The sequence below is a fragment of the Myotis daubentonii genome, chromosome 12 (assembly GCF_963259705.1).
Source record: "Myotis daubentonii chromosome 12, mMyoDau2.1, whole genome shotgun sequence".
Lineage (NCBI taxonomy): Eukaryota > Metazoa > Chordata > Mammalia > Chiroptera > Vespertilionidae > Myotis > Myotis daubentonii.
The window spans coordinates 39,003,868-39,017,962 of record NC_081851.1 but is presented as its reverse complement, the minus strand read 5'-3'; the positions used below and the strand labels follow the sequence as shown (position 1 = coordinate 39,017,962).

At 40.3% G+C, this 14,095-nt stretch overlaps 1 protein-coding gene across 1 annotated transcript in view; it reads left to right on the top strand.

Moving 5' to 3' along the window:
• ANTXR1 (ANTXR cell adhesion molecule 1) overlaps positions 1–14,095 on the top strand; it is a 220,469-nt gene that overhangs the window by 73,173 nt on the left and 133,201 nt on the right. The window contains exon 9 of the mRNA XM_059659574.1: positions 3,413–3,473. Coding sequence (XP_059515557.1) covers positions 3,413–3,473 — 61 coding nt within the window. The remainder of the gene's footprint in view (positions 1–3,412; positions 3,474–14,095) is intronic.

Below are 14,095 nucleotides of genomic sequence, written 5' to 3'. Positions count from 1 at the left end.
CTAAGCTGTTATTCAGTACGTGAAATTGCTCTCCAAAATTGGGGTTCAGAAAAGTTAAAGGGTTTGTCAAGGACCATAGGTCAGGTAAGTCCAGGACCAGGGCCAGGACCTAACTTCTCACAGGGATTATATCTGAGGCATGTAGCGGTCCTAACCAGTCTCCATTACAGGCCAATTATACTGTCAGCTCTGACATCACCACGACTCTGTGTGAGTCCCTCCCACTCCATCTAGTGATTTCACTCCAGCGATTCCCCAGTGCTGTGTCCACACCTCTTCCATGGCTACCACTGTGCTGAGGGGGGACGGATCCTTCACCTTCTCACCCTCATCTAGTCTCCAGCCCCTAAGCTGATCTGCTGTGTGTGGGAAGTTCAGACAGAGTGATTACCGTACAGTCTGGGCTGCTAATAAACAAGGAAACCCCCCAAATCTACCCAGTGCCATTGTGACTTCCTACCTTTTGAAACCAGACATTTCACAGTCATAGAAGCCACAGTGCCAGACAAATCCTGCCCATCCCCCCTCACTGATAAATTTACTCTGTTGGCGGCAATGCATTCCTTCCAGATGGTTTAGGTTAAGATTGGGAAAGTTGTGTTTTTACTGGATTGAATCACAGCGCTTGGCTGACATTTTTTGGCCCTTCTTACACTCCTTAGATTTATCAGCTAATTGCAGACACTTTGGGAGCATAATGCAGCATGTGTTTATGATGACAACCCCTGCTAGTGTGTCTTTGTGCTCAAAGATTCACGGGTGTTGCCTTTACTGACCCCTGGTTAAGTATTAGCGTTGGATCAAAAACATTGGTTCAAAGTCAAGAACTTACATGGGTGAAAATATTTCATTTATGTGTTTTGGTGGAGTTGGGGATGGGGACAAAGTAGATCCAATAGCCCAATCTTTATTCTTAAACTGTTTTGGAGATCTTTTGTTGTGGATGATAAAATGATTTATTAAGGGATGTCAAATGCCTTAGGAATTTTATTTAACACATCAAAAAATAGCTTCGTGGTTGTTTTAATGCCACTATTTAGTAAGTTTCTCCATGTGGGTGAATTGTTTCTTCCAATGTGGCCTGTTTGAAGACTTGCCTGAGGACATGTTGAAAGGGGTGGCTCCTGAGGTGGCCCTGCAGGCAGGAAGACCAATGATAGCAAATGGGGGGAGAGATTGAACAATCAGCACCATTCAAGTCAGACAGCTGTCACCTGGGATTTGAGTCCCTGCACATCAAGATTTTGGTAAGCCCCAATCCTGGGACATCACTGCATACATAAGAGACCCAGAGGACCAACCCCAGGAAAGGGGAGGACAGGGAAGCCAACAGGGAAACATGGACGCCCAGGATCGATTCTCGGGGCGCCTGGTCCCAAGTCAGAGTGACAATGAAGGGCCCTCAGGAGCTAGTGGTGACTCCAGGTCCCCAGGGCCGGCTGTGTGAGGACCACTGACTCTCACGGAGGTGGGCCCTGGATTGTGGGGGTTGGGGGCACACGAATCGTTCTCCAATTGGAACAGGTTTAGGGACTAGCAAGAACTGAGGCTGATCCTGTGTTTGGGGTTGGGAGCAGAGGTGGCTGGGGAAGCCAGAGACCCAGGAAAAAAGCAAACGCTGACAGAAAGACAAACTGTTTCCTACTGTGAAATCAGGGGAAAGCTGAAAACAAATAGCAGAATCAAAGGATCAAAATGCCTTTAAATTGCACAAGAGTGGGAAGGAATGTCAGGAAAAGTAGCTGGAAATCTGAAGTTTAGAACTGTCAAAAAAAGACATACTGCTTTTTATGACTTTCGGGTATATATTACCTAAAATACATGGTTGTGAGGGAGCTTGTTTCAGTGAATGCATTTTAATGTTTTGTCATCTGCCCATGAAATTTCTGAAGCGTGTTGTTCGTTTCCTTTCACAATGCTTCTCTATGCGGACGCCCAGCTTTCTCTCTGGAATGGGTAAATATTATCTCCTCAGAGAAACTAGCTTGTTTTCATTCTACAGCTTGAGAATCTCATAAATATTGTCTGTCCTTATTTGCTACTGGAAATCTTAGAACTAAATCCATGAGCCATTCCTAGCAAGGAAATAAACTCCGCACAGTATATTTTTCCTGTGATGTTCTCACTCCTTATTTCATCATCCTCTTATTTTCCCTTTAATCCATTTCCTCCCCTTTTGCAATTTGTGTATCTTCTATTTTATTATAACCCGTGATGTATGTTTTAGTTAAGCTGGAACAAAGTAGCACATGCAAATAAATACATCAACACAAGAGTGCTTCCCAATGCCAAAAGATGCTTTTCCTTTTATTGACTTAGTGTTATAATTTCACTGTCTATTCCTTTAACAAATGCTCCTTTCATAAATAGAAAAATGACTTCCTTCAGCCCTCTGAACCATCTCTATTTCCAAATTAAGGCCCAAATAAAGATGCTGCATTTGCTTGGTAAATTAATTCAGTATCCTATACGTGTTTAAAATGCTTAGTTGAAATTTTAAGAAACATGACTTAGAAATGATGGAGAGAAGCTTTGGCCAGAGAAGCCTTCTTTGCAGACTCCCTAAGTGGTCATGGGGTTCCACTATAACTCCTCCAACCGCACAAGACTCTTATTTGGTAGAAGACTACATTTCCACTTAAGGAAGGCATAGGGGTCCTGCTGAAGAGTGGGGTACAACAACCCAGCCCTCAAAACCTTCTTCCTCAACTTCTTGCTGGACTTTTCTAACAAAAAGGGAACTGAGTACGGTCATCTGAAAATGATCCTAGAGGGTTGGCATCTCCATCCTACTTCCAGCTTTATCTATTATCAATCTTTTATCAATTCTTCAAGTTGCTTATGTTCCAGCTAAAGAGATTTATGTATTTCTACTTTCTCCCTTTGTTAATGCCATTCCCTGCCTGGACCCCAACCTTCCCCTAACTCACTTCACTCCACTTCATTGAGTCCTACCCTCAGCACCCATGGCTTCCATGAAGTCCTTCCCAATATACCAGACCTCAGTGATCTCTCCCCATCACACCCACCCCAGTGAACTCCTTAGCTCCTTCTGTTTGCCCCTTCACACTGGCACGTACCACATATGACCGGCCATTGTTATTTATCTTTTCAATTGTAATTCTGTTTCCTCAATACATCTCCATAGCTAGGCCTGGCATATCATAGACTCAGGAAATATCTGCTGAAAGAAGCAATGAATGATTCCTATGGTTTTTGGGAAAGCATCTAACACAATATTGGCTCATTGCATGTTTGACATGAAGGGTACTAGTAAAGTACTTCCCAACCACCCACCCACTGCAACATAATGTTCTTGACTCTTCCTATCTTGGTAACTAAAAGCAAACCTTACTTCTCTCTTTTAACAAAATAAGCTGTGCTTTGACTTTTTTATTTCCTCTCCTTCTAGATTTTGAAGAAGTCCTGCATTGAAATTCTAGCAGCTGAACCATCCACCATATGTGCAGGAGGTAAATTGAGATTAAATGCTAATTGCTCTCATACAAATGATATTTTGAGCTCAAATCACATGTTGGTTTCATTGATAGGAGAGAAGGGAAGAAGGCAGGAAGAGGGAGGGTAGAGAGAGGAGTAAAAAATTGCTAAATACATTTGCTTTTAGGAAAAAAAGAAAAGAAAGAAGCAACATGTTAGTTGTTTGAAACTTTGAAAAAGTCTGTCCAAACTCTCTTTTCATGGGATTAATTACTCACACACATCACCAACAACAACCCTGCTTTGGAGAGAAATGGAGTCTAACCCTTTATACTCAGGGCAGCCCTGCAGATACCAGATGATCAGAGGATCATAGGCCACCTGTGAATGCTAATCTATTTAATTATTGAATTAGTGCTGGCCTCTCTTCACAGTTAATATATTGATCTTAATTAATTTCTCAATCTGCCAGTCCTCACAAAATAGTGTAGGCAACTCCAGTTGTCTTAGTAAAAGACCGTTATAATTCTATCCTTTATACAGGGAGTCTCTGCTTATACAAAGAATCAGCCTTTTGGGAATCACAGTATTTTCTCTAACTGATCCCAATTGGGGTCTCATTCTTGTCTTGTATTGTAACAGACTGCAAACTTCAGCCATACTGGCTCTTTTTGTATAATTGTTGAAGGTTTCCCTTCACTCTTATTTAAGCACCTACTGAATGCCAGGCACTGTCCTGGGTACTGAAGATACAAAAGGGTATAAACCAGGGGTGGGCAAACTTTTTGACTCGAGGGCCACAATGGGTTCTTAAACTGGACCGGAGGGCCGGAACAAAAGCATGGATGGAGTGTTTGTGTGAACTAATATAAATTCAAAGTAAACATCATTACATAAAAGGGTACAGTCTTTTTTTTTTTTTTTAGTTTTATTCATTTCAAACGGGCCGGATCCGGCCCACGGGCCGTAGTTTGCCCACGGCTGGTATAAACCCTCTCTGTGAAGACTGGTGCCCCAAGAGTTTGAGTCTTTCACCCTTGAGAGGTCACTGTTAGTGTCACCTTTCTAGTCTCCCAAATGCCAGTGCCAGTTATTATTTATCACAGAAAATGTGTTATATAATCCTATAAGCATTGAAGAACACCTTTCAGGCTTTGTCAAATACTGTACTTTTTTATTCTTTATGACATTGTATTGGTATAAATGAAATAATTCCTTACAGATTTCATTCCAGTTTGTTGGCTATATTTTAGAATAGATGAAAGACTTTCAAGGAATTAGAGGCCCTGAATAATATTTGCCAACAACAAAACATTAAAGATATATGTAAACATATAAAGTTGGTAATAATACTTGGTGACTATTCAGAGATATGTGTACATTTCCTAAAGAAAACAATCAATAAAGACTATCTACTGCCCTTTAAATAAATTGCTACCTGGTAGGACAGCCGGCAGGGACAATTGTGATTGCCACAGGGCCAGATCCAGGAGGACCTCTTTAAGAAAAAGAATTGAGGCCCTGGCCAGGTAGCTCAGTTGGTTAGAGTATTGTCCCCATATGTTAAGGTTACAGGTTTGATCCCCAGTCAGGGCACATACGACAATCAACTAATGAATACATAAATAAGTAGAACAACAAATTGAAGTTTCTCTCTCTTTCCCTCTCTCTCTCTCTAAAAAAAGAAATAAATAAAAGGAATTGAAAAACCTTACCTTTGAAAATTTGATAAAAGCGTATGTCCACATGAATCCAGTGCCAGAGCCTTGAAAGAGGTCTGTGGAGTAAGGAGCCCCCACCAGGGTTCATTAGCGTCAAGGCAAACCCACCTCCACAGTTCTTATACTTCCTTCTTTTAAAAATGATGGGAAAACAGGGGAGTTCCTTAATTGTACAATGATGCCATTCATGAGGAAAACCCAGACTTGTGGTTCCGCCATCCTACTGAATATGTTCCAACCTTGTAATGAATCAGAGAGTCTAACAACAATGAATACACTTCTATTAATTCACCAGCATAATCAGGTCCCCTCCTGCAGGGTTCTTGAGGACAAGTAAGGAATTTTATTTCTCTTCACTTCCTAATAGAGTACACAGCACTCAACAATTAGTCAATAAATCTTGACTGAATGTCTTGATTCCTGTGTTCCTTCAACAAACAATGCTCTGATTTTTGCCTATTTGACCCTTATGAACCCCTTTCACTTCACCTTAAGAAGTGATCATATCTTTGAACTATCTAATTAAAATGAAGAAAAATTAGAAAATAATAGCCAAAGACAGAAACAACAAGGACAAAATAAAATTTCAACTTGGATGATAGAAAAGTATCTTCCTAAGTAATTCTGGAATCAAAGATTGGGAATCGAAATCTCCTTTACATACCATTGAGATATTCAAGACAATAAAAGAGACCACATGTGTAAAATGAATATGGCACAGAAAGATCAGGGTCCACAAGAACTGAACTAGCAAGTGTATTGATTTCATTATATTATTAAGTAGAAAAGAAAAGTAAATTAGGAAAATACATTTTTTTAAAGTCAAAGAAAATATTAAAATGCATTAATAAAGTTAAACAAGTCAAAGCAATTCAAGTGGTAACTTTTCCAAGAGATGTTTCTTTGGTAGAATCAATAAAATAGACAATCTCTGGCACCTTACTTTAGACATTTTTTGAATCTCTGGCTTATGTGCAATATGACATATTTTATAGACAAACCATCATTCCGTATGTCGGAGTAAACTATCCAATTCTATTTCCTTTATTTCTTATAAAGAAAAAATTAAGCAAGACACAGAGTTTTGAAGAGCCAAGCTCCGATCTCTCTTGAATTAGAATCAAAATGGCTAAAACACGCTGGTTAGAGAATAACTTCACTAGGAAGAAAATGAACCTTTCAAAGGAAATCCTTACACCAGAAGTTCATCCATGGATTTCTTTCAAGGTCTGTTGCTGATCATCCCCTGGAGCCTATTTTATGGTTCATGACCAGGAACTCCTGTCAAGGAGCCCCAAGCAGAGCCCCTCTGTGATTTTCCTTAGGCTACTGCCAGCACTCGGCTTGTAGGCTGTGAGTTTATAACCTCTGACAGTGCTTTGGAAAGCATACACTGTTATACAAAGCAAGGGGCATAATTATCATCACTATCATTTTAATGCAGATTAAAGGTCAATGTGAGAATCTTAATGTTGATAACATTACACGTACATGAGAAAAACATGCTACAGAAAAAATATTGGGGAGAACTTTGATAGAGTTCAGAGTACCTGCAAAGTGATCAACTCATGTGCGAGAAGAGAAAGTAAAGAAGGAAAGAACTGCTTGTTCATATGTCTAAGTCCAATGGGGAGACAAAGCCCTAGACAGATTGGGCGGGGGGGCAGATAAGGTAGAATTTGCTTTCATTAAAAACCTTTTCTCTTAGCCCCCTCCCCTCTCTCTCTGTGAATAACTTCCCTGCCTTGGCCCCCAGAGCAGCCCCTGCTGAAGCCCCACTCAGGCTTGTCTACTCAGGACACTCATGCTGACTATTGCATCCCCCCAAGACAATGATCACAGCTCTTTAACCAACAACTCAACCACAGCCATAGTTCTGACAGCAAACTGTGCTCTGAGAGAGGCAGAGAGATAATGAACTGGATGGACAAGAAAACTGAGACCCAATGCAGATCTTTATTATGTTGGGCTGCAAATAACAGGGTGGCATTTAATGGAGCAAATATAAAATGCTGAACTTGGGTCCAAATAGCCAGTTTCACAATGAAGCAGGTATAGGGAAACCTGACTTAGTTCTTTAATATGAGGGAAAAGAAAAAATAAGAAGAATCATAGCTATCTTGATATCCAACAAGTTTGATAGCTATCTTGATATCCAACAACCCAAAAAAGGCTGATGTAGTCTTAGGGTGAATCAATAGTCATCCAGTGTCCAGGTCAAGAGAGCTAACTCCATGGCCTACTCTTCCAGGTTCAGACTATGGTTCCAAAACCCATATTTTCAGAATGGCATGACAAAGGCATGTCCATATGAGAAGAGGCGATCTGGAAACCACTGCCAGAGGTTATAAACTAGCAGCCTACAAACCCTGTCTGTTCTACACATATGTTCTTTTTTTACCCACACTATGTGTTTGTTTTAATATATTTTATTGATTTTTTACAGAGGGGAAGGGAGAGGGATAGAGAGTTAGAAACATCGATGAGAGAGAAACATCGAACAGCTGCCTCCTGCACGCCCCCTACTGGGGATGTGCCGGCAACCAAGGTACATGCCCTTGATCAGAATTGAACCCAGGACCCTTCAGTCTGCTGGCTGACACTATCCCAGCCGTGGGCAAACTCTGGCCTGCGGGCCGGATCCGGCCTGTTTGAAATGAATAAAACTAAAAAAAAAAAAAAGACCGTACCCTTTTATGTAATGATGTTTACTTTGAATTTATATTAGTTCACACAAACACTCCACCCATGCTTTTGTTCCGGCCCTCCGGTCCAGTTTAAGAACCCATTGTGGCCCTCGAGTCAAAAAATTTGCCTACCCCTGCTCTATCCACTGAGCCAAACCAGTTAAGGCCGCACTCTGTGTGTTTTTTTTTGTTGTTTGTTTGTTTGTTTTTTTAAGAAACGTTAAAATTTATTGCTAACATTTTAAAATCTGATTTTACCTAAAAATTCAGATTTTCATCTAGTTTTGAAAAATAAGATCTAGCAACATTGGGCTTGTATTTATTGCAAGATAATAATTACTGAATACTGAAAAACTTCGTTTAAAATAAGTATGTACTCTTTTCAGTTCACCATACTCCTCACCACTCCCTATTGTCACCTAATACTCAGGCCAAGTATGTGGTCACCATTTAGCATGGTGCTTCTGTCAATGTTTTACAGTCCCTGTTCTAAAACGTCAGAAGTCACCTGCTAGGTGGAGAGCCTTTATAGCACCTTTCACAGCACCTGCTTCCCTTCTCATACAGACTCTTTTAGAGTTCCTAATTAAATATTTTTGCAGATGAGTCTCTGTATAATTAGGAGAATCGACCCATTGTTGGATTGGCCCTGCCTAGTTTAGATCCTCTGTAGGGAATGCACCCTTTTGCCTAAGCACAACTTTTTTCAGGCCCCACTCAGTTGGCCGTAAATTGGACACTTCAGTGTACTATGTCAGCAAGTAGTCCAGGAAGGAGCTAATTGGAATCAAGTGTGCAACCTGCCAACTGCTCCACATTTAAGTTTTTCTTCTCCAGAAATGGAAGGAGGTTGTAATTAGCTCCTCATATTGTCATTTTAGAAGCAGTTGTATTATTCCTGCTGTGTTGTTTCCCACTGTTTGTAATAAAACTGGGTGGGGTAGCAGGAAAGGAAGGTAGTTTTAGGCTTCACGTTTACCATTTGGAAATTAGATGCTTAAAAACAGGCACATTTAAACAACGTCAAATAGTGGTTTCATTTCTTTCCCTTTTCATTGTTTTTCAAAGCACTCATGCCAGGCCCTTAGGCACCTCTCTGGATGGATTAATTCTCTGTTTCATCTTTCTTTTCATTTAAAGATATTTCTACCTGGAGGAGGGATTTTCATATACTGTTGGTGGGAATGTAAAATGGCAAAATAATTTTGGAAAACAGTTTTGACAGTTTATTAAAAAATTAAACACATACCTCCCATATGGCTTGGTCATTCTAGTCCTACATATTCACCCAGTAGAAAAGGAATTCTATATCCAGACACATACATGCATGCAAATGTCGAAAACTGCTCTATTTTAATAGCCAAAACTGTAAACAATTCAAATGTTTATTAGCAGGTAAATGTATATACAAATTGTGGTTTTTAATATACATTATATTATCTATATATATAAAAGGCTAATATGCAAAGTGTTACCTTGGGAGTTCAACCAGGAGACCAGGAGTTTGATCGCTCGCTTTGACATGCGCTGACCACCAGGGGGAGGCCCGGAATGAAGGAAGGCCCCAGCCAGCAGCTGGCAGCTGGGGAAGGAAAGCCCTGGCTAGCAGCCGGAAGGCCCCGATCTGCCCTGATTGCTGGTCAGGGTTAGGGACCCTACCCATGCACGAATTCTGTGCACTGAGCCTCTAGTGTCCATATAATGAACAATAGTCACCAATAAGTAGGGCTAGACTATGCATAAATATTCAAATAATTATGAATAAGTCTTAAGATAATTATGCCAAGTAAAAAGAAGTTAGACAAAAAAATAGTTACTGTATGAGCTCATTTACATAAAATTCTAGAAAATGCAGACAAATCTATAATAGAGATCTGATCAGTGGTTGCTTGGGAGTGGTGGTGGGGAGGAGAAGGAGGGAGAGATTACAAAGGGCACCTGGAAACTTTTGAGGTAATGGATGTGGTTACTACTTTGATTGTGGAATTGTCCGATGATTATGTACATATGTCAAAATTTATCAAGTTCTATACTTTATATGTGAGTTACTATATCAGTTACACCTCACTAAAGCTGTTATAAATAAATAAATAGCTATAGAATTTTAAGAGTTCTAGAATAATTTAGTCACTATGTTATATTTTAGATGTTACAGTAAGCATCGAATAGGAGAACAAATGCAAACTGACTCACAAGATGAAATATGACTAACAACAATTTTGCAGGAAAGTCTTGGGAGACCAGCACAAATGGAGAATATAGAAGTGTCTCATTTGCAGATACAGTGAATGAAAGTCAATCTTTATTAAGGTCATTTTAAATTTATGTGTTCCACATTTCAAAGAAAGAAAATATACAAAAGGAGAGAACAGAATGGAATAAGTGTATCAAACTATTCACTGACCTTAATTTTTTTTAATTGAGCTAAAATTCACATACCATAAAATTCATCCCTGTAAAAAGTACAGTTCAATGGTTTTTAATATATTCACAAAGGTGTACAAGCATAACTACTAATTACAGAATATTTCCATCACCCCAAAAAGAAACCCAAAGTAGTCACTACCTATTCCCCTCTCCCTCCAGCATTGGTAACACCAATCTATTTTATGTCTCTATGGATTTGCTAATCTGGATTTTTTTATAAATGGAATAATACAATATATGGCCTTTTGTGTCTAGTTTCTTTCATTTAGCATAATGTTTTCAAGATTCGTCCATGTCTTAACATGTCTTGGAACTTCATGGGTGAATAATATTCCCTTGTAAGAATAGTGTTGTCAGTCAGTTGATGGATATTTGGGTTTTTTCCATTTTTGGCTATTATGAATAATGTGAACATGTATAAGTTTTTGTGTAGACATACATTTTCAGTTCTCTTGGATAGAGATACCTAGGGGTGGAATTTCTGGGTCATGAGGTAACTCTATGTTTAATTTTTTGAGGAGCTACCAAACTATTTTACAAAGCACATACACTATGTTACATTCCCACCAGGAATGTATGAGGTTTCTAATTTCTTCACCAACACTCGTTGTTGTCCATCTCTTTTATTATAGCCATTCTAGCGAGTATGGAGTGATATTTCCTTGTGGTTTTGATTTGCATTCCCCTAAAAACTAATGACGTCTTTTCATTCATTGGTCTTATAAACCCTCAGAAAATAAACAGGATGAGACCTGACTGGTACCTGAATGAAGGACCACCTTGTCTTTCCTCTTTATTCCCTTTCTAAACCAAGATGTCATTTATTATTCATTCAATAAGTTTATACTGAGACTGACTCAGCCCTGAGTTAAATGCAGTCAAAACTTCTGAAGAAATAGAAATGATGGCCTCTACCATCACAAAACTTAAACAATTATAATTAAGAATAAGAGTGACTTGCCAAAACCGGTTTGGCTCTGTGGATAGAGCGTCGGCCTGCGGACTGAAAGGTCCCAGGTTCTGGGTTGCGGGCATATCCCCAGTAGGAGATGTGCAGGAGGCAGCTGATCGATGTTTCTCTCTCATCGATGTTTCTAACTCTCTATCTCTCTCCCTTCCTCTCTGTAAAAAAATCAATAAAATATATTTAAAAAAAAAAAAGAATAAGAGTGACAAAAGGATCATAATGAACATGTCTTAAAGATACCTTAAAAATCTGTATCTTAAAAGATTAGATCAAAGATCATTTTCAAGTAGAAATTCCTTCCTAAAGCCCTACAATCCTAAGCACTTCTTAAGAGCTGCAACCCAATGTGCACACTGCCTGAAAACACTCAGCTGTACATATTTGAAGAGCAGGTTCAGGGCTTTGTGGATAAATGGAGCTCAATCGCTATGCCCTGGTTCTCACTTGCTGGCGCATTCATTTGACAGGGTTTTGTTACGTAACTTGTGTGTGTGAAGAGCTGACATTCTCGTCGGGCTGCTGAGTCAGATGTTTGGGCTCTTCTGGAAACCACATGTGCGCACGAACACAGGAACTGCACCGGCGGGGTGGGAGCTCGCCTCTCTTCTCCTGTGTTTCCCGTAGCATCGCTTCCTCCATCTCCTCATGCCCAGGGGGTTAAATTGTTGGGTTTCCACCATGGCCACGTCATGGATTGCCGTTGTCTTTCTTCCTAAACACCGTGAGGTCAGGCCAAGCAGAGTGTGGGCAGCCTCTTTTATAGAGGACTCGGCAGCGGGGCTGGTAATGCTAGAACATGTTATGTTGTTGGAGAGGAGACCTCGGCGTGCAGCCTGCGTTGCCAGGGTCTCCTTTCTCTCCTGATCTTGGAGGAAACGAGAGAAGGGGGTACAGAAATGAGGCAGAAAACCTGTTGAATCAACAAAAGCGTTCAATGGCAGATTTCTGGAAGGCTAGCATTCAAACTAAAACCAGAAATAGGTTTCTATAGTTTTAACTTGAGTAACTAAGATACAAAAAGGTTCTTCCACAATGTTGTTGAACCATCGGCATCATAGGTCATGCACCAGGCAGTCATCTAAAGAAAACTGTTACATCCATCCATCTAAACTTAGCAATTGTGTATATGCACTAACATGCATGTATCAATAATTAATATTCATAGGACTAACAGTCCTGGAAAACCATGTGCCCATGACCTTAATTAATACAGTTTCAAACTAAGGCAGTGAACACTTGGATACAAGTCCCAGTTTTGCTGTTTACTAATTCCATGACCTTGGGCAAGTCATTTAAAATGTCAGAATATCAAGTTCCTTATTGTCATGGTTCATTATACTTGTAAAAGGCATTCTGTTCTGATTTGCGCTCTTTGTGGCACACGCAGTGCCTCGGGGTTCTTCTACTTCAGTTTTGGTTTCTTGCTTTCCAACCAGGCCAGCTCCACTTTTCTGCAAAATGGGCAAGCCTGCCTAAAATAAGCTTTTATAAATCACACCGTCAATCTCTAGCTTAGTCATATGTCACAAGACAATGAGGATGCAGTTTGGCCTGGTGGTCAAGAGCATCGTGGCAGAGCTCTGAGGACATGGTGTTGGATTCCGGTTCTGATTCTGACAGCTACTAGCTGTGTGACCGGGAGATGGTGTTGGATTCCGGTTCTGATTCTGACAGCTACTAGCTGTGTGACCTCGGACGGATGACTTAACCTCACCAACCTCAGTTTCTCACTTGTACCTCCCTGGGCTGTGGGGAGGTTTAAATCCCCACATTGTGTGTGACATCAGACACAGACAATGCTGAGCACAGGGCCTGGCACACACTGAGGGAGCAGTTAACATCCGTTATTATTCTCTTGGCAAACATCATCTCTAAATTAGTTTCCTAGGAATTAAAGTGACATACACTCATGACATTTATTAAAGTTTGGAACAGTCCCACATGCTAGTCTTCTAATTTCATTTTCCCTCCAACAAAAATCGCTACTTGGATAGCAATTTACAGTTTAAGATCCACTTTCGCAAATATTGCATTTTTTTCCTGTGACTTTTAGTTGAGTTCTTTTCTAATATGCCACGCGGCATTATCCCAAGCCCCAATTTTTTTACACACAGTAGGATGACAAAAATATAAAAGAAAGTGGAGCATTGACTATTAGCTACCATCAAACTTAAGCAACTATTCCTACACATTTAACTAATTAATTCTCAAGGGCTGTTTCCTCCCCCACCCCCCTCAGCAAGACTATTGTAAAAGGATTCTTATTTTTACTTCATAAGGATTTTTTACCATGAATTGATTCAACGTGCATTATTCTCATGCGAAGTTAATATGCAGGGCCAGAGACCTGTGACATGTATTCTCTATTCTATTCAGAGAGAAGTGAGTACTAACTACAGTAAGGGGCCAGCGTCAATTCCAACAGGTAATGCTTGACAACTGGTCACCGATAAGCAAGTTGTTGATGTTTTGCTAGCTATGATTACCACTACACACCATGAGGCATCAGGACTGTACGTCCAGCAGCGGCAGGAGGGCCAAAGCAGTACCAAACAGTTCTCCACCTAAAGGAATGTTCTTCTAGTTGAGGAAGAAAAGGCAAAAGAACAACGCCAGGTAGCACATAATCACATGCTACATTGTTCAGGACGGACTGGGAATGCCAATGCCATACGTTAGTGGTTTTCAAAAAATGTTCCGCACCTAGAGCTCTAAAGAAATCCTTTCAGGGGCATCCAGTGTGTAAAAGAGACGCGAGAATAAGAGTTGATGGAATGGAGAGCCCGTCCTTCCCCTGTGGCCCTCGGCTGCTGAGATCACAGTTTTCAAAGTTGCAGGGACTTGAGGGATGGGGA